The 21,093-nt window shown below is 35.3% G+C and overlaps 2 protein-coding genes across 3 annotated transcripts; one reads left to right on the top strand and one right to left on the bottom strand.

The window, feature by feature from the left end:
• Positions 1–92: 92 nt before the first annotated feature.
• LOC113726342 (mRNA-decapping enzyme-like protein) lies at positions 93–8,323 on the top strand. Of its 2 annotated transcripts, none has more exons than XM_072075527.1 (8): positions 93–479; positions 582–622; positions 781–830; positions 2,343–2,487; positions 3,275–3,331; positions 5,661–5,787; positions 6,463–6,933; positions 8,125–8,323. In XM_072075527.1, exons 1-8 carry the CDS (start codon positions 315–317, stop codon positions 8,179–8,181), a joined length of 1,113 nt encoding a protein of 370 aa, XP_071931628.1. In that variant the 5' UTR covers positions 93–314; the 3' UTR covers positions 8,182–8,323. The 2 variants fall into 2 exon arrangements, with proteins under 2 accessions (XP_071931628.1, XP_071931630.1); XM_072075529.1 differs by having other exon boundaries at positions 113–479; positions 5,661–5,772.
• Positions 8,324–10,424: 2,101 nt separating this feature from the next.
• LOC113741885 (uncharacterized) lies at positions 10,425–19,782 on the bottom strand. The gene is made up of 14 exons (XM_072075521.1): positions 19,351–19,782; positions 17,519–17,688; positions 16,700–16,803; positions 16,214–16,280; positions 15,530–15,622; positions 15,283–15,447; positions 15,073–15,213; positions 14,887–14,964; positions 13,816–13,928; positions 13,659–13,719; positions 12,142–12,309; positions 11,697–11,798; positions 11,138–11,227; positions 10,425–10,927 (listed from the first exon to the last, which is right to left on the bottom strand). Exons 1-14 carry the CDS (start codon positions 19,688–19,690, stop codon positions 10,865–10,867), a joined length of 1,755 nt encoding a protein of 584 aa, XP_071931622.1. The 5' UTR covers positions 19,691–19,782; the 3' UTR covers positions 10,425–10,864.
• Positions 19,783–21,093: the final 1,311 nt, after the last annotated feature.

Raw genomic sequence — 21,093 nt, 5'->3', positions numbered from 1 at the left:
AGTATCAATCGCACCTGGCTACTATGCACGTGTCGCCTCCTTGTTACCACAAATGCGATCTATATAGCACCTCCAAAATATAATAAAATAGAAAAAAAAAGCGCAGAAACAATTTCCGAAGTTTTACCAAAAATCACAGGCGCGAAGAAGAAAGCAGCCTCCACTCTCTTCAGCTTAGGCTTTCAATACATATATATATATACACACACACACACACACACACACACATTATCTATATATACATATACATATAGGAGAGGGGACGGAGAGGAGGAAAATTTGGAAGAGATTAATTGTAGGAAAAAAAAAATTTAATGGCGCAGAGCAACAATGGAAAATTAATGCCGAATCTAGACCAAAACAGCACGAAGCTGCTGAATTTGACTGTTCTGCAACGAATCGATCCTTTCGTTGAAGAAATTCTCATCACCGCCGCTCATGTTACTTTCTATGAATTCAACATCGACACAAGCCAATGGGTGCATATGTTAAACAAAAAATTTTTTTTTAGTTCATTTGAGTTTTGTTTTTCTGTTTTGCGAGAAATTGGAAATGATTTGAGTGATTGATTAAATTTGCAGAGTCGAAAAGATGTCGAAGGATCTCTTTTTGTAGTCAAGAGGTGTGGTGTTCGCATTTTTATTTTCCGATTTGTGTTTGAAAAAATTGGAAAGCTAGGGTTTTAATGTGCTTACTGTCTCTGTAGCAGAATGTAGCTTAATTCAATGCATGTACTTATGTAGTACTATAAATTAACTGTTTTTTGTGGTTGTATTTCAGGAATACTCAACCTCGCTTTCAGTTTATTGTGATGAACAGGAGAAATACAGGTGTGTTAGTATTTGAAAAAAATGGTAAAAAACGGTGATCAGCTTCATGTGTCATTCTATTCAGATGTTCATACCTTTTTTTATTGGGATTTTAATGCTATGTTTTTGTCGTGGAAATGAGTATATCAGTGTGATGAGATTGGTTTATTTCTAACTGTAGGTGTTTAGTTTGTTCATTGAGAGCATCTACTTTTTATAATGGAAAAGATAAGTGTTAAACTGTGTCATAAGTCAGAAACAGGAATTAACTTGTAAATAATCACTGTTTGCCTGGACTTTATAAAGAGCAGTATCTTCAGTTTATTTGAATTGCCTGTGGAAAAATGAATGTTGTGCTTGGTATGGATCATATGACGATAGATAATTGAGATTTTTGTGACTGCTCTGAAGCTGCAGAGTACAGCCTTGAGGGTGTTGAATTTTAGTTGGTTTTAGGCCTGTATTTGTCACGATGTTTCTAGTATAAGTACAGATAAACTGCCCAAGCTTTTGGTTAGTAATGTATTGCTCATGAGTTAAAGATGCTTCCTGTCAACAGCGAAGCGTTTAACTTAAGAGTATGAATGGAAGACAAAAATGAACATGTGTAAAATCCCTGTTTCATTTAGATAGATCAAATTTACCATCTTCATATGTAAACCATCATTCTCATCCCTAATATTAGTTAGTTCTGAGCTCTCTCTCTCTGACTTTGAAGTTTGAACTGATCTCTATTTGCATCTAAAATATTGTGGTTTTGTAGTATAACAGTGGGATTAATCTTGTATACATTGACGATGTATGCACTAGCACCCTTGGATACATGCCACTTAATCCCAATTTGAATTTGAACTTCATTTTTTGCACAGGTGGCATGCTTTCAAGGGTGTCTGTGTATACAAGATTAACCAATAACAGTTTTGCTTTCTCATTACTAAATGAAGCAAAGTGTCTATACTGAGTCTACAGTAAATCGTGATCAATTTTGTCAACTGTGGCATTTATGTTGCTTTGAACTTGTGTTTGTTTGGCTTCAATTGTATGCTGAGTGACAAAAAATAATTTGCTTCTTGAAATTGCTGAATACTCATAGAACTATCTGTCGTATTTCCAGCTAATATTGTGATGTATTATGATGTACCTGTTTTTGACGGAATAAATGGTTTTCTGCCTAATATTTGTCTCCTTCTTTTGAAAAAATTATACATTTTTCTCTTTTGCCAATGAGATTGTTTTAAGAGTTTGGCAACCTTCTGTCCACCATATATCAGATTAAGAGAAGAAACATATAAAAGGTATCTACAGTGGGATTATGACGTAGCGTAGTAGTTATTATATGGCTAAAAGGTCTTAACGATCTCCATAGAATTTTTATTGCCAATCATAAACATGTGAAAATTGCCAATGCTGTCATAGAGAGCAATAAAAGATGCCTTTTTGCTGCCCTTTCTGTTTGAGATGGTATGATACTTTGTATGATTTTACAGTGTGACTGAAATTTTTTAAGAGGTATAAGTTATTTTGTACAAGCAGATAATTTGGTGGAGAATCTCTTGGAAGACTTTGAGTTTGAAGTACAGGTGCCATATTTATTGTACCGCAATGCAGCCCAGGAAGTGAATGGAATATGGTTCTATAATGCACATGAATGTGAAGAGGTTGCTAATCTCTTTACAAGGTATTGGCTAATTTCTTTGTGGTATTTTTCTTTAATTGTTGTGTTTTCCTTGGCTTCCATGTTTCATATATCTCTTCAGTTGAGAATATAATTATTTTTGTCCCTGCATTCTTTCTGTTATAGATCCTTGTCAGTTTAACTTCTTTTGGTTGACTATTCTGACAAATATGGAACTCTGAATGAATTGTTGATTACGAAAGTTAAGAATGAAAAATAACAGTTTTTGTGGAATGTATGTTGTTCTATCAACAATCAAATTTGGAGAGGGAAAAATATATCCAGTTCTTATTCTACAGAAAATCAAATTGGACACTTATATGTCTGTTACGGGATGCTTCTCATAGGTTTAGTATACAGGTTCAATTTAGGGAGTGTAGATCATTGTTAAGTGACTTGTAGAATTTGGACGATTGATATTCTTCCTGACCTCTGATTTGAGGATTTTTTTTTTGGTGGGGGGGGGGGGTGTTCCAATTGTTGATTCTGTCCTTTGTTGCTGCTTAAGTTTTCCTTTACTCTGACATGGAACCAAGGGTGATAGTGTTTCAGATTTCAATGATGTGACAGCAAGCCACTATGGTCAATATATAGTTTCTTGGGTAATGGATACTTATTGTTGACTGGGCAATAGTTGTATTTGGTTTAGTTTGGTTGTACTGGTCCATTAATTCCACTAGATGATGATATATGTTACCAAAGAGGATCGAAAATGCTGCAGTCCACTATTATTTCCTTTTCTCTGACACTTATTAACTTTTTAATCTTTCTCATCTTATGTATGAATCAGGATACTGAATGCATATTCCAAGGTGCCCACAAAATCAAAAGTCTCTTCAGCAAAGAGGTAATCATTGTTTGTGTCGATTGCCAGCTGCTTAATGTACTGTACATTTTGAGTCTTGTAAAACTTTGGGATGAATATTTTATGCGTTAGTTTTCTATTGCTCATCCTTGTGGCATGTGATGAGTCTGTGGTACAAGTTACTTCAATTTGAATTTGATTCCACATTTCAGTTCGAGAAGTGCAATAACAAGATGTGTATGATCGATGATGTTTGCCCCTGACACTATAGAAACAGTAGATTGATTATGATTAGATTGCTGATGTTCTCTACTTCAAATATTGAGATGGCAATAGTCGATTTATTGATGGCAAGCTATATTATTGATTAACTTGGATTCCCTGGCCAGCATAAGCAAGTCAAATGGCGTTACAACGTACAATCATCCATTAATTTGCACTTCTACTTGATGGCTAGACTTCACAAGGAAACAAATATGTAATATCTTAGTTTCTCCATTCACAAGTCAAATAGACTGTTTCTATTGCTTCACAAGTCAAATAGACCGTTTCTCCGTTCACATTCTCTGAATTGAGAAATATGTAATATCTTAGTTTCTAGTATCTTTTGTCTTTAGTCTTTTTTTCCCCTTCTTTTTGATAGTTCTGGGAGAATTATGCATTGTAGATATCTTTTACATCAGATTTCACATGCATTCAATTTGATGTCCCCTTGCCCCCTTGCTTGTCTAAAGGTCTTATTGGGAATCTCCATCAACCTTAAATAAAAAGAATAGAATAAGAAAGTGGAAAAAATCACAAGCTATAAGCATAACGATAAGACACCAACGTCATCAAGAAAAACTAAATCCGTTGAAAAGAATGAAGTACACCTGGATCTGCCATAATATCTGCAGGATGCATACGCACACATGTACATTTATGTGTATAAACATAAGTAGGTTATGTTTGATATCGTGCAGGGGGGTTTTTGCTGTCACTAAATAGGCTGTTAAAGGTGGTTTTGGCAGTTTAATGTTAGGGGTTAGACAAAGGGTATTGTGGTTAAGTACATTTATCTTGTCTACATTGGATAATGTTTTGGATCACAGTTGGACATGCTAACAGTTCTTAACGTACTGGCATTAAGATCTTGTAACTTCTTAATTGCAGAACCAAAGAATGAAGTGGAAACTAGATAACAGACATTTAGTTCAAAGGGTTGTGGTATTTAGGTACCTGGAAATCACTATTGCAATTGCATTGCATTCTAATCAAACAGAGGAAAAGTGTCAACATCTAGGGAAATTATTACCTTAACAATTAGAATGCTTTCAAGGAAACACTCAACCATTTCAAGAATATGCATTAGAATTAGCACAATACAGGAAGAGATATAATTATCACTTTGCACTCGTGGTTGAGAAGTCATAGTTTGTCTATGTAGAGTTTTATAATAATGAATTCTTATATAATTGGTAACAAGCTGAAATTTCTTTGAAGAAACACATAACATGTCAGTTGTCTTGTATGTATCTGGTTACATAATCTATCTGTGAGGCATGCAAAAAGAAGATTTAATAATGAAAGCTGACAGTTTGAAAAATTGAGTCCAAAAATAAATAAATAAAGAAATAAAGTTATTACAAATACAGTGGGCAAATTAAATAATTATGCTGATGTTATATCCCAAAAAATGAAAAAATAGGGTAAAAAGAAGGAAAGGATACCTCTGTTTGGAAAAGCACAATAGAACGAGTGCAAGAAATTATCATTTACTATATTTTTTTAGATGTTTATATCAGAGCTTGGACAGACTGATAGGCTGGATTACCCTTAATTGGGCAACCAGCAGTTTCGAGTAAGTTGATCCTAGACAAAATGATGGGTCATTAGTATTACATTTTTAGTAGTTGTGCATTCTCAGTTTTAAATGGGCTTTGTGACCCGCAAAGCTTTGAAATTAAAGTCTACAGCTGACGTGTCAAATATGATCCTTGAATATCTGGTAATGTTTGTACTTTGTCTTTAGTACTTTAATAGATTAATTGAACAGGTGTATATCCTCTGGCAAGGATTGCAACTATCTATTTACTGTCTTGGGACACCTAATTACTGGTTCTGTGAATTTTCAAAATGTATACCATCTCCCCAAGGCATCAAACACTTGTGTAAAATTTTTTTTAATAACCTCCTTGGGATATGGCCTAGTAATTTATTTTCTTCAACATCTCTCAAGTGTAAAATCTTTTTGCATTTTTTTTCTTTTTTCTTTTTGTCTCGTATTCTCTCTGAGTGGTTTTCACCTCATCAGTTTTTTTTTTCCAATAGTTGTTCCTTTTTTTTCCCTTGTATACCTTGTGGGAAGTCATAATTTGTTGATTTGGTGCAGTGAGTTTGAGGAATTGGAAGCTGTCCCAACTATGGCTGTTATGGATGGTCCACTGGAGCCGCCATCGTCAACTTCCCCAAATGTTGCAGATGTTCCTGATGATCCTTCCTTTGTAAATTTTTTTAGTGTATGCATATAGCTTTCAACTGCTGTAATTTTGATTTGCCTTTGATTTAAATCCTCCTTGGCCCATCATTTTGCACAATCTAACCAAAACTTTTCCCTTTTTCAACCCTAAAATATTTCAATATTCCAATATTATTGCTTTTTGATACTGTACTCTGGTAGTGATTTCTATTGATTTTTTAATAATATGCTGCTGTTAGAGTGCCTTCTTTGCTTGCTATTGCAGTTAATCAATAGCCTTTTTTGCCTCTGTGTAAATCTCTTTCTCCTCTCGGCTTTTAGTTTTCATTCTTGAACTTCTTTAAGTGCACCTATTGTTTTCGTTTTCTTTCACCTTGGAATATTCATTTTGAAGTTTTCTTAATTTGATAATTTGGGCATTCTGTCATTGATTTCGACCCTACCCTCCCACCGCTGGAAAAGATAGTTTATTTAAAAAAGGAAAGGAGTGAAACCAATAACATTGCAATGGGATATAATAAAATGCTTGATTCTTGTTCGTATGCTTACACTCAATATCTACCAATGCGTTTGTATATCTTTAATTTTTGTTGGATTCTTTTCTATTTGTGTTGTCTTACTTCTGGTGTAATTTTTCTGTGATTTTCCTTTTCCAAATTCCATTTTATTATGTTAAAACCATAATGAGTTGGATGTTTTGTAATATGATTCTCAGACTGCTATGACTGTTGGAAGTGCTAATGCAACAGTTGGTGGTCAACCTTACCATCCATCTGCACCTGTTCCATCTTCCCGTCCACAAGGTGCTGTTACACCTCCTACGGCAACAATACGAACACCATCTCCCCCTCTTTCAACAACCAACCCCCTAATGCCTCTCCTTGAAACTCCTGAACACAACACTGATACCAAGCGATCAGCTAACTTAGTGAAGCCATCAACCTTTTTTGGTCCCCCTCCTTCCTCCTCTCCACTTATGGTGCCGCCTGTCTCTTCATCTATGCCAACTGCTCCCCCACTCCATCCTCCTGGGAGCCTCCAGCGCCCATATGGTGCTCCTTTGCTTCAACCATTTCCACCACCGACTCCCCCACCATCTCTTACCCCAACTGCTGCTCCTACGCCTAACTATGCACCTGCTATTTCCAGAGACAAAGTTCGTGAGGCGCTTCTGGTACTTGTTCAGGTACGTATGACAACTTACCTGTCTTCTTGTATGTGCTTAGTTTCTTATGACCTGACTCTGAAAAGCTAGGAGTAGTTTTAGTGTTTAATCTTTGTGGTTTTTTGGTTACAACTTTTGATAATTGGACACAATACAGTTTGTGTGGTTGGGGGTTCAATGAATGAAGGTTATAAAGGAATGAGAAGATAACAATGCATCTGTTTCAATATCTATCCATTTCTTAAAATTGCAGATTAATGGAGCTATATGTTCATCAAAAAGCACATCCATTAGTTGAAAATTTTGGTGTGTTTATGTCTTCTTGAAGAGAAAAATTTAGATTAAAACCTGCGGTGTTTACATGGAAAGAATGAATTGTATTAAGAGGTCTTATGCAGTTAATATTAGAAGTATTTAGTGGATCTGTAGAGTGATTTTATGAGAAAGAATAATGGATTTGGAGCAGCTGTTAGTCTGGGAGTTGGTCAAGTTTGATTAAGGGAATGTTTTTCTCGTTTCTGTAGGTTCTCTTGAATCTTTCTTTAAGAACCTGATAAAAGAGAGTGAAGAAAGACAACAGATCGGGTGGATAGATAGATAGATAGATGGTTCCTCATCCCAGAAAAACAAAATTGAAATGAAAACAAAATGTGCAGGCATATAACTGACAGCTGACAAGAGGACCTACCAATATAATGGTGTATAAAACACCTGATTCCTGTATGCTATAAAGTTGTTTTAACCTGCATTATTAAGTTATAGACTCGAAGTACTAATTTCTGAAAGAGGCCAACTCATGTAATAAGAAAGATATCAAACATCACAAAGAATTATGCATGTCCTCAATTCACTTTATAGTCCATGAACTACTAAATACTTGATAATGTTGTATCCTATTGCCATGGTGGTGGTCTGAAGCCCATAAATTTTACTATCCTAATTCCCAGGCGGCTAAAGATTTTGGTTAATTTTGTTTTGAGATTGAGCAACCTGTGCTTTGAACTTTGACTGATGAGGCAGATGTAGATTATGCCATCCAATGGTGACAGTTGTCCCATCTAGCGCTGCTGCATTTAGAATGAGCTTCCATTTCTCATGGTGACATGATGACCTTGTGATAATTTATGCTTCCTTTTACTGTAATGCTGAGATTCATGCTTATAGTTAACATATCTTCTCAGTGCATCTGATTAGCTCCTCTTTTGATGGTAGGATAATCAATTCATCGACATGGTTTACCGGGCAGTGCTGAATGCTCATTCATCATGACCAATCAATTGCTGCTATATACTTGGTGAAGTCATTGCTTACTGTGCATTTTTTAGGTTTTTATGAATATACTTTGGTTTAAGACATCTTCTGTATAGGATTGACTTTATTTATGCTAAGATCTCAGAACATTGTTACTGTATTATTTTGTCTGGCTTTGATAGTTTATTTGCTGCACAGACTAGTTTATTTCTTGATCCTTTGTGCTTTTTATGGTTTTGTGCGCATTGTACTTGACTGTATTGAGCCTGAACCCTAGTGAGGTAGCCTTTTGAGATCAGTTTTAAATACATCCTGCCAAGACGAAGTTTTCATGCATGGTGTTGACTGAGGTATTGGGAAAGGACAATATTGATAATGCTGGAAAAAGATGGCTTCATTCTTCTGCATGATCGGTGTGAAATCTTTTCACAAGCCTGGCTATTCTATGAACAGCTAATGTTGGAAAACTATACCGACCTCTGTAGAAAGACATTAAATTTGCCAGATTTGAAAGTGTAGAACTATTGGCCATTTTAAGTTGGAGGTATTGCCAGAAAGAGGAACTAGTTGTGGTGAAGTATTATGTTGTTATAGGTTTGGCAATTTTTTCCCCTCCTTCCTTGGTGGGTTCTAACTTTTGGGCTATCTGATATAAAATGAGCTAGAAGGTGCAGTGGATTCTTTTTGAGTTTTGGCATGGGAAGATGAAACGGTTTAAAGCTTGAGGAACCATTAAGGTGTAGGAAGAGAAGTTCTTTTGAGACTCTTTAAGATATTGAACAACTTATCTCTACTGCTTTGTAATTGGTTGTTTAGGTCATGATATCAAGCTAGTTAATAATTAAAATGGAAAACTAGGGTTTGCTGCAAATATGCTCTGAGGGTTGTAGCTGTCACTAATTTTTATTTTAGGGGATTTTATGACGTGGAATGTGATATCTTTTCCAGTAGGGTTCCATATAGGGTTGCAAACGAATCGAGCGGCTCGAGTCGAGCTCGAGCCGGCTCGAGTCAAACTCGAGTTCAGAATATTAAGTTCATTAGGCTCGCGAACTTGAGTATATATATATATTTTTTATTTTTATTTTTATTTAATAATAAAATTATGTATATTATATATATATATATATATTTTTTATTTTCATAATAAAATTATGTATATATCCTTAATATTTTATTATTTATTAAGAAAAAAATATTATTTTATTTATTTTTTTAAAAATAAAATAATTATTTTTTTATTTTTTTCGAGCTCGGTTCGACTTGATTCGAGTCGAGCTCGAGCTCGAAAATTGCTGGCTCGTCGAGCTTGAGTTTGGTAAAATTTAGTCGAGACTCGGCTCGATTAGTTCAAAGCTCGACTCGACGAGCTCGATCTTTGGTAAAATTTAGTCGAGACTTGGCTCGATTAGTTCAAAATTCGACCCGACTCGACTCGTTGCAGCCCTAGTTCCATAGTATGATCTTTCCTGTTGATTTAGACAGAAGCATTAAGATGGATAAGGTTTTTCTAATTTTCATACTCGAAGGTTTCTCTCACAAATATAAGCTTCTTGTTGTGGCTGGTTTTGATCGTAAGATTTTAAAATTTCTTACAATCAAAATTGGACATTGTTAAATTTTTACTAGTAATATAAACTTGTACCATATATTTCTGCCCTTTCCTTTTGCATTTTTTTGGGTCAATCGTTCGTAACCTTAGAAGAAAAGGAGAGGAGGGAAGGGTTAGATGGTATTAGAGAGGAAGCGTAAGTAAGAGATCTGGGATTCGAAATCTTGGATTCGAAATCTCTCACTTACACTTAGAAAAAAACATTGAAAGAAAATATTTTCATTGTCTAACTATTTTCCGCATCGATCAATACGTTGCCACCAAGAGCAATTGATGTTTGAAGGTCTCATGGCAAGTGTAACATTGGATGGTTAGTGATTAATGTCTTCAGATGCGAAGGTATCATAAAAGTTTGTTTTATTGCTGTTCGTGAGCTCAAAATTCTGGACGCTTTTGCCTTTACTCCTCGCTCCGTGGGAGAACAAGAGAACCCAAAGGCGTCGTCATGTCAAGATTATCAGATACAAACATTTTCAATCTGAAGAGAATAATAAAATTGAAAAAACATAAAGAGGTTTAACTTCTGAAATTTATGCCCTAAAAACACGCACCAACACAAATATTATGTTTAAGAGTTTAATTAAAAAAAAAAAATCCACATGAGTTTAATTCAACCCATATTTTGTCCGAGGTCGGTCAAACTAGCAAGTCGCCCAAATCATCTCTCTATTATTGAAGCAGTGCTCTTGTTTCCTTCGGAGAAATCAAGTTCATCATGCTTGAGAATACATGCACTAGAGTCTTCATTTAATGAAAGGAAAGATTTAATTTAAACGTCAAAAGATTGGCCTTCATAGATTGGCCAGTCATCTATAGTCAAATTGGCAGCTTGGTCCTGTAGGCGCTAAAACATGAAAGCCGCAGCCTTTCTTGTGTAAGTCTACAAGATTACACCTATTAAACAAAATTTTCTGGAGACGCATGATTCCCTCGTTCTAGATTGCAAAAATTCTACTTCGAGATGGCTGCCTGATCTACATACCAGTAGAGGTCACGAAGTACTCTCATCCAATGCAGGTTCCAGTTCAGGCTAAAAATGCCAACCCCCAAGGGTGCAATGATCCATTGCTAAACATCCTGTTTCTTGTTTCAAGCTGTTTTTACTTTTCGCGAGGGGGGGCGACGAAATATGCTGATGAGATCATCAAGACCCTGCAGACACCATGCACGAGCTTACATGTCATTCTCTCTTATTTGCTATTTGTATTCATATTGCTTAACCAGGATTTTAAGGTAAGAACACCAAAGGCTTCAATTCAAACTGAATTAATGACCAGAGGGAGACATAGAATAATAAATAAATGAAGTCCAAGCAGACTGAATTAAAAAAAAAAAAAAAAAATTTCAATTCGAAAGACATACCCTGGTTGTGATAACAAGGAAACTGAAAAGAATAATCAAGTACGATCCTAGTACGAGTAGCAAAAGCAAGTCAAATGTCACACTGGCCACCTGCAATGACATCAGTTAATCATAGTCATTTCAATAGCCACCTGAAAACAACTTATCAAGCGAAAGTAGCTTCATTAATTGCCAGATCTTCAACACCAACGACAATGGCAAGGCATAGTGTTTGAGGAAGGACAAGAAACGAGGCTGTTATTCACAAGTTGCACTGTAAACCTGAGATACTATTTTTCAGATGTAAAGAGCACCCCCACGAGTCATGGCTAACAGAACTAAGTATGAATCCAGACTCAAATTCCAAGCCAACAATTTGCTGTCAAAGAAACCTACTCATTGATTCATTATATCCTCCTCCATATGCTTCTTCTTTGACAAATACAAGATTCTATCAGGCAGAGCAATTAACTACTTGTCCTGTCTAGTCAAGTATTTAATTTGTTCTGAATCTACACGTGCAATAGTGTGAATGTGTATACGCATAGCAAAAATGGGGAAACAAGTTATATCCAGTCACCTGGTATATATGTAATTGACTACTTGTTGAATCGTAGAAAGTGAACAACCCATCGAGCACCTCATGTTGTACATTCACCTCAACAGTATGCTCTGTCAATTCCTGCCAACATGCAGAAGCACAGATTTGATAAATGCAAAACACACTGGCTAAAAGACGTACATGAAACTTTAAACAATGATAAAGAGATGCAAAAGCAAAGAAGATGCTAAGTAGAAAGGGAAGCAACTGAATTTAGCCTATCAATTGAAAGCTATCAATCTGTTTGTAGAGCATTAGCTGTCATAAGCTCATACGGGAAAAACATTACAAGCAACAAAACTAGTCCAGGCCAAGGAATAGCTTTTGGTTGTCTTGTCCATAAAGTATAAGCCACCAAAGCCAATATTAGCAACAAACAAAAATTTACAAATAAAACAACATACTCAAGTTCGTTGTTACGAACCTTTTTAAGTGCCATGATGAGTGGGTCATTTTTTGTAAGAAATGGTGCCACACGTGGTGTTGTAGATAGAAGGTTCAACCATGAACGTATATAAGAAGGATTGACAGCCAAACTACTATCATCAGCAAAGACATTGATGTTTTTCCCATCCTGGTTGTATATATGCCTCTGGAAACAAGGGAACCACTTCATCAGAAAATTAAAAAGCTTTGTAACACACACTTGTTTTTCAAATGCATTGTCACAGATCACAAATCAGAAAACTGCACGAGATGGATCAACCTAAATCTGGTCATCATTGAAAAGCTGAGAAATCAGAAGTATTAGTGCCAATAAGTAAGCAATATATGGGATGAATGCAGTAATCAATGAATGCAAAACTAACAAGGCTAAGCTGTGATTTACGTAAATATGCAAGTTGTGAAGTTAAAATGCATATAAAATGAAATTCATAATTGACTAAACATATTTTGTTTCTGATTTTTATTTCAAAACAGACATGGACTTTAAATCCAATTGCACACACCATTGTATTCTTCTAATCAACCTTCAACTGGACAAATTAACCATCAAAATCCGTTGGAACTTTAGAACAAAAGTATCTAAATGATGAACATGCCAAATCAGAATCAAATGTCTCTAGGGAACCAAAAAAGGGTAGCACACACCAAATAGACATTAACTTTCAGTTAGAGGGTATCAGATAAAAGAAACTAGTTTCCTAATAGATTTCATTTTCCCATTATCAAGTACATAAGTTAATCCTTTGCAACTCTACAGTTAAACACCAGCAGCAATATAAAATAGGACTTTCTAGAAGAAGCTGTAGGATAATAGGTTTAAAAGAAATCAAAACATAGTTCATCACATACACACTCTGGGGTCATAGTTACTGCCATCACTTTGGAAGGGGATAAGTCGGTTGGCTAATAATTCAGTTTCATCAATTGGCATGTCACTGATATTCAACTGAGAAAACAGCATGCGCTCATCAACTAGCAACTGTTACAAGCCCCAAGTCTTTCCACCAGTAAGACTTACCTTTTTGGCAAACTAATTGTCAAAATATTAGAGGAAAAAATTTTACTTTGACTCCAAGCTTTGAAAGCAAAAGCTCAAGTTAAATACCAACTAAAGTCTCAACCAACCTAAGGTCACAAACTGAGCGTACAAAAATTCCTGCAGTGCAAGAAGCATTACTAACTACCCTATCAGAGTTCACAATTTGACTGCTTTCAAAGTGATTCATTTAGTTTGCACTCATCCAAGCAAAGGCAATCTCATATATATGGCATGAACTTCAAGGACAGCCTACATTTTCGGGCTAGACAAGTGACTTGTATTACAGGACACTCATTAGAAAATGTCACGCTTCTATAATCAGTAAAGAGTGTTGAGGGTCCACATGCTGGTGTTAATGTCTGACAGACCAATAAAAATTATGTTCACCCAATATGCAATCTAGTAGATGGAACAACAATTCCTAGTAGAGGATAAGACCGATGTTGATGCCTTACCGCTAGGCTTTCCGCAACTAACTTGACACTTCGAACTACTGAAGCCTCATTCACAAAGTGTCTGCAGAATAAGCCAGTTACTTTATCAAATGCCTAACTCAAACAGAACAAGAGTTCCCCTGGAAAAACAAATATAAGAAGGCTCAAGTTCCAATACCTGTTATCAGACAGACCACCAGTGCTTTCTAGCAACTCAGGGGCAACAGAGAGTTCTGAGAGTGTAGCTGCTGTAACCCGAATCCTTGAAAATTGTTCATGCTCCCAGGCTACCTACAGCGTTTTAAATGCATTAGTGTAGAATCAAAACACTAGAAAATCCCATGCACAAAAATTGCTCAATTTTGCATCATCTCTAAAAGGCACAAGTACCTAATGAGTTGCAGGTGGAAAAAAAAAATCCACTGAATTTGAAAATGCACATATGAGTTACAGTTTAACAGGCAGCACAATCCCTACCTCTACATTTCTTGGCCATCACCATACAAGCTACAGCCAGATATCAATTTTCTATTACCACTAAGCAAGTATGGATATATGCTCGATATGAATGTCATTAGCATATCCTTGAAGTAACTGAAACTTTTCTAGAATTCTATACATTCATTAGAAGGACCTCTCATCTTCCAATGATGTATTATTCCTAATCTTCATTAATTAACTTCTTCATTAAGATACATATTCATCCCATAGTATAACATTCCTTTGTAGAAAGACAAGCATAAAGCTGTCCAACTGACAGGCAGTAACTCACTTCAACTCATCATCTCCTATGAATGATATGGATCAACAGGCAAAAAAGTCAAAGAAAGAGCCAGACATAGCTTCAACAAGTAAAAGACAAAAGTATATTTTACTATCATAATTTACAACTTATCCACAGCCTCATTCTAGTGACATGGTTCCAGACGAGCAGTAGGGACAGGACTAGAAAGTTCTATAAGCATATAACAAACTGCATAAAGCATAGGAACCTACAAAGAGTTTTAAGAGGACAGGGAATGGTCCCCATGATGAATTGTAGGCTACAGGTACATATATTCTGTGGAAAGTGTACCTAAACTGTAAGCTCCACCTATATAGACATCAATCCCAAAAGCAGAACAAGACAAGTTCACAATTAATTTAATCATCTAATCAAACAATGGCTGACGTAAGTGTTTTATTTCACATATGTATTACCAATGCCATCCTATGCCTTGTTCTGATACAATCAATTGAATTAACTTACTCGAGGATTAGAGATGTTTATCTTCTTGTGCTTAAGACCCACTTCTAGCCCCAATTCTTCAGCAACACTAGAAATACCCTGCAAAACACCTCCAGTCAAACCAGAAGTACCACTGCAAGATGCTAGAACTCAATATTACTGATCTCCCTAGACATACTTTTTTTTGAGTGGAGGAATGGAAAGTACCTCAAAGATTTGCTTTATGTATGCGTTTTCTGGAGGTTTTGACACATGAACCCACAACTTGTCGCCTGATGAGCCAATGCTATTCAAGCAAATAGCATAATCAATGCTCTCACGTAGACGTTGATCAAAGCTGCGAAGCCACTGGAGAACAACAATTCAAAATCAAACATTGACATAAATTATTGAAAAGATACGCAGAGAACAAATTACCTTATAAGTTCCATTGTAGTTATAGGGCCCACCGGATGTCAGACCAAACAGTAAATTGTATCTACCTCTTGTCCTGGGGTTGGAATATAAAATGGAAAACAACCTAGCAATCTCGAGAAGAGCCACAACACCACTTCCATTACTATCACTTCCCACAGACAGTGCCTGTTTGTGACAGTAAAAATTTCAAAAAGATGTAATTATAAAAAACCTGAAGATCTATATCAAACATATGAAAGCATTTTACAGGTGCAGCCCCAAACGTGTCGTATGATGCCACTATGGCAATAGTAGGAAGTTGATTTGAATCTGCATCAGCTTTCAGTCCTGGCAACCATCCCTGTAATCCGACAAATATCAAGTGCTTAAGTTATCTTCAAAAGATCAAGAGCAGTATCCATATATCACAAGTGACTTATACCAGAGATAGAGCTAGAATCATCTAATAGTTAATGAAGACAGCATTATACTGATGAAGGTTGTGTAAAAAATTCATTACAAAAAAATACTATGCAGTAAACTCAATCCTATAGTGTTCAAGCTCAAAAATTTAACGTCCCAAACTAAAAGAAAGCATTCAATCAAATGACATCAAAATAATTGTTAGCAGAAGCTCATAGGCAAACAATGTTCCACTGCCAGACAAGAAATCCTACATCATAAATATAGTCCCAGACGGTCACCAAACAGTTTGCTTTAAGAATAAATAAATCAGCTGAAAAATACAAATACAAGAGCATAGATCAACTCCAAGCAAGCTTAGAGACATGACAATCAAAGCACACAGGCAAGGTGGACTTATATTAACTGCAAATATAAAGATATGTAATTTGAGATGATTGACTATTGTAATTAAAATGCATCCCCACCTAACTCAAGCAGTTCGTGATAACTGTACACTTGGAAGATAAAAGGCAAAGGTGACATATACCTGAATGTTTGTGATGGCAGGAGATCCTATTTTCCTTGGTTCTGGAGCAGCAACAACGAGCTTGTACCTGAAATAATTAAGATGTCAAAAAGGATTAACTCAGATAATAAAACTCAAGGCACCAGGTGCACAATATCCCAAGCCAGTATAATATTCCAAAATAGAGAATCTTGTCTATCATGGAAGAGATTTTAATGTACTCAAACAATATGCCAATATGCCAACCATCATCCAAATGCAAAATTTCAACAAAGACCTATATGATAATAATGGTTACATGCAAAAAGAAAACCAGAGCATCACACATGATAAATATCTGGCATAGACATAAAACAATAGCAATTTGAAGTGCTTCCACACATATATAAATGAAAAATAGAAATAGACATTTTTTCTGTCTAATCTTGGTATTTCCCCAAATTAAAATGCTCCAGCAGTTAGCAGATAAAAAATTTAGAAACATGGGCTACAAGTTTATCAACTAACCCGCCTGTGGTCGCGGTTGCAGGCTGACCAGTAACATCATTCCTCTTGACATCCACCAGCACAGCATTGATATCATCATGCTCAAAAGCAAAATAAACAGGATACTGCAAGAGCATAACACATAATTAAAGACCACCACTTATGTTAGTAAGACACAAACATTAAGCTTCGACTCAACAAAAGAAGATTAAAAGATCATCATTGGGATTAGCAGAACACCAATTTTCAGGCATTTAAAAAAAAGGCAAGCTGTAATTCAAGTAAGGGAAGTGGCTGTGGCACACAAAAATCACTTGAAATTCCAACTTAAATCTTCAGTTCTTCCCACTTTCGCGAGGTGGAAGGTTTTTCTTTTCTATTAGATTGTTTTTTATCCACCGCCTTAAGCAGATAGATAAAGACCAAAGTATGATTAACCCAAAAGCAGGTGAGAAGCATAAAACAGATACTATGATCGATGTTCTAATATATTCACTGCCCGTACCGAACATAAGTGGACTTCTATGCTGTGGTCTATCAATCAAAACAAAACAAGAACCAAAATTTAGTCTTTGACTCTTTGTAGATATTGTGCCAGAGAAGGCAAACCTTGGACAGCAAAATTGTGATGTCACACCAATGTCTAAAAGGGCATCCACTTCCAAAGATAGAAGAAACAATTCAAACATAACGATATAAAAAGGCAATACAAAAAGCATGAAAACCGTGATAAAAGACAAGTGGACAAGTGGCCAGGTTCATGAATCAATAAAAAAAAAAAAAAGCAACAGCAAGTCAGTACCAAAATTTAGAAAACTGTAAATCATTTGATCCACTCACAGGAATGTTGGCATGTATTAGCAACTGCTCAAGTTCAACTAAGATGTCCCTTGAAACATCTTCTGCAGGAGTATGATCAGCTTCACCCGTATTGTCTACATTCTCAGGATTAAATATAGAAGGAAGTAAAAGAAGTAAACCACCCAAGATCTTTCTTTGTCCAATATATTCTGCATAACAGAGGAACAAACCAAATTTTACATGGATGATAATATTTCCTTATCTTGTGCTCAAAGAATCAAAATTTTTCTTAAATATGATACCAAATTAACTACCCAAATCAAAAAACTTACCAAATAAGAAAACAGAACGTAAATTATAACGCAAGGTTAATCCTTTCGTTAGAACTTGTTCTTGTTTCCTTGCGATTTTCTAGAGCTTCTCAAAATGGTAGGCCAAAATGGTAGACCACAAAGGTATCCTTTTGAAAATTAAAAGGGTAATTCTGCCATGAATGTTTTGAAAAGAAAAGATGTTACCAAATAACATCTCCAGAGGTGCTTCTGAATTAGCTTTTTCCAACCTAAAGTAAGTCTAGAGTATATCCCAAAAGCATACACTAACACTTCAAAAGACTTGAAATTTGAAAAGAAACAAGGGGCGAAAAAAGAATTGGCCTGTTTAAGCATCCAAGAGTATGCCTTTAGTTCACTAAATATGTATATAGTACATTTTAAGCCCAAAGCGAACCTCTATATTGACCACCAACAGATTGTTTAGATATTATATTTAACAAATTCAGACACACGATTGCAAGTATATGTATCTATACATAACTGCTAAATGATATAGTATTATATTGAACATCATTATCACTCCATGTGGATTGTCACTCAAACAGCCAATCTTCAACTACATGAAGCTTTCTGATTTTTCCATAACCTTATTGCAAGAATAAATTTTGAAACTCTATTGATTATAAAATCTGTGATTTCTCATTCAATAGGTTAACTTATTAGAAGTGGCTCAAATGATCTGTCTTTCATTTTAGCTCCAGCATGATGTAAAACTCATGGTGAGTTACGGGATTCTGATTGATGCAGTTTCTTTGTTGATATAACCAATGTAAAATGGATATAACAATAGATACACAATATAAATGCAAAATTCTAGGCATGAATGATCTGAAAAATGAGTACTTTGTAGTAGTTGAGCTTTTTAAATATATTGTCCAATACCAAAGCACAAAATTTTATCAGAAGGCTTCAGTTTGTCCACTCCATCCTAATAAATATAAATATTCTAGTGTGTTCACCTATTTTTACTTCTTTTGACAGAGAAATACAGGTCCCAAATTTCTCGTTACGTTAAGCATTCTTCTCACAACTTGGTTTGGATGTCTGCAAACGGTCATAACCATGTAGTCACTCTAAAAGAAACTTTGAAGACATAAACATCAAAATTACTTCCATAAATTGCAATGCACCAGGGACCAAACCAGTCCCTTTCTCTCTCTGTTTCATTACATTTGTCCATCTAGTCTGTCGTCTCATCTACCCTAATTAATTCCAATAGTATATCATTATTCCATTCCGTAACTAATTGTCCTAAACCACAAAATGAGGCAACCATTATTGACATCACGATTTTCTAAGGCATCACTTTCGCTCCTTTCTCCAACAATATCCGCACCACTCGAACACGTGTAGGTTTTAAAAATCGTCAGTTAAATTCCAATCAGCATTCCGTATCCTACCTAAGTCTAACTGGCAAAAACAGAAAATATAGCTTTTTCACCGGTAAAAGCAATTTAACAGAACCAAAATTCCATAAAACGAAAAAAAAAATTGAACCTCAAAAAGAACTAACAAGAAACTCAAGAAGAAGCATACCTCGAATCAGAGCGAGGTTCAATTCACGAAGCGGAAGAATCAAAACCGTACGCGAGAGATCAGCTGCCGCAGCTGAATTACCACCACCACTACCACTACCACTACCGGCGCCGGAAGAGAAGAGAGAAGAAGCAGCGTGATGATTAAGAGAGGCGAATCGAGATCCAAAAGGAACACCGGCGAGATCGTACTGAACGAGGCGATAGACGTCGACGACCGTAACGCCGTTGCAGAGGTCAGCACATGCCGCGAGCACAATCAGCACCACCATCGCCATCATCGACGCCGTGTACATTGTCGGCTCCAATACTCCGGCAGACTTTCTCTCACTACTCCCCATGGTTACACGCACAAGTACGAGAAATAGAGAGCGAGGGAGAGGCAAGAGTGAAGAGAGTGAGAGGGCTTTTGTTTGAGGTTTGATCGGGTTGGGACTTGGGAATTAATAATAGAGGATTTAATTTGATTTGGAAAATTAATTAAAAAAATGGATTGGATAATTTTTAATTTTGTACAGCTACTAATCATTGGACTATCAATTAAGTAGAAGTCATTAATATAGTAATTATTTGTGTGATTATTTTGGCAAAGAATTGTATTTTTTTTTCTTTTTTGTGGTAAAAACCTTTATTCACTATTTTTTTTTTTTTTTGGAAATTTTAACCCAAATTATTTGTCTTGTATTTTATGGACCTCTAGGCAAAAGCTGCAAAATATTGACAGAAAACCTATGCACTCAAAATAATTACTAATTTTTTGATAAGAGTGAAATTAATTCATAAAAAAAGTATCAAAATACAAGGGAACAATAAATATGAGCGTGTATTAGAAAAATCTTATTTAAAAAATAGCATTTTTTGAATTTCATTATTGAAGATAATAGATAGAGATTCTTGATTAATTACACATGGACCTTAGATTCAACTAAATTACATTTTGGCCCCTTAAGAGTAGAAAAACAACATCTAAACCTTTTTGAAAAATGTAACTCATTGTATTTTTACAAAAAAAAAAAAAAAAAATTGAAGGAAAGAAAAAAGGATCACATTATAGAAGTAACCTTTCAATGGAATGTCAAGATCATGTAATAATGCTTTAATTCAAATGCAACCTATCAGTGGAATACCATGATCATGTTGAAGAACTTAAATCACTTTTAGGTAGAATTTGGTAATCAGAACTGTTTTTTTTTAATCTCAAAATTGGATAGGTTCACATAAAATGTAAGTCCCTTTAATATTTATTGTCATATATTTACTCATTTTTTGACCAGGAAATCCATGTGATATCATCTGAATTTGGATTTACAATCTTGAAAAACTAGAATTTTCGTCAAGTTGCATGGTTCAAGGAGGAAAAAGGGATAGCACCAAACTTAAGGCAGTTTTTTTTTTTTTTTTTTCCGGAAACGATAGATAAATTTTATAGCAAACCAAACTTTACAATATTTGAGCAACGGCTCAATCACCTATACAAATTTGGCTTTGTTTGGAACTCAAGTTTTTTGCCAAGATTATCTGCTACAAGTTTTTTAAAAACTTTAACTACAGTAATCTCAAAAAAATTTTCAAAATTTTTAAACTATACATTTCAAAAATACTCAAAAATCTACACATTTCAAAAATTTTTTAAAAAGCTTTTATAGTAAGGTACAGTAAAATTTTAGACAAACTCCCAAAAAACTCACATTCCAAACAAGTACCAGTCAATTTTACTCATTCAACATGCCATATGGAATAGAAC

The sequence above is a fragment of the Coffea arabica genome, chromosome 1c (genome assembly GCF_036785885.1).
Source record: "Coffea arabica cultivar ET-39 chromosome 1c, Coffea Arabica ET-39 HiFi, whole genome shotgun sequence".
NCBI lineage: Eukaryota > Viridiplantae > Streptophyta > Magnoliopsida > Gentianales > Rubiaceae > Coffea > Coffea arabica.
The sequence above is the reverse complement of the archived record's forward strand: the minus strand, read 5'-3'. Positions and strand labels throughout refer to the sequence as shown.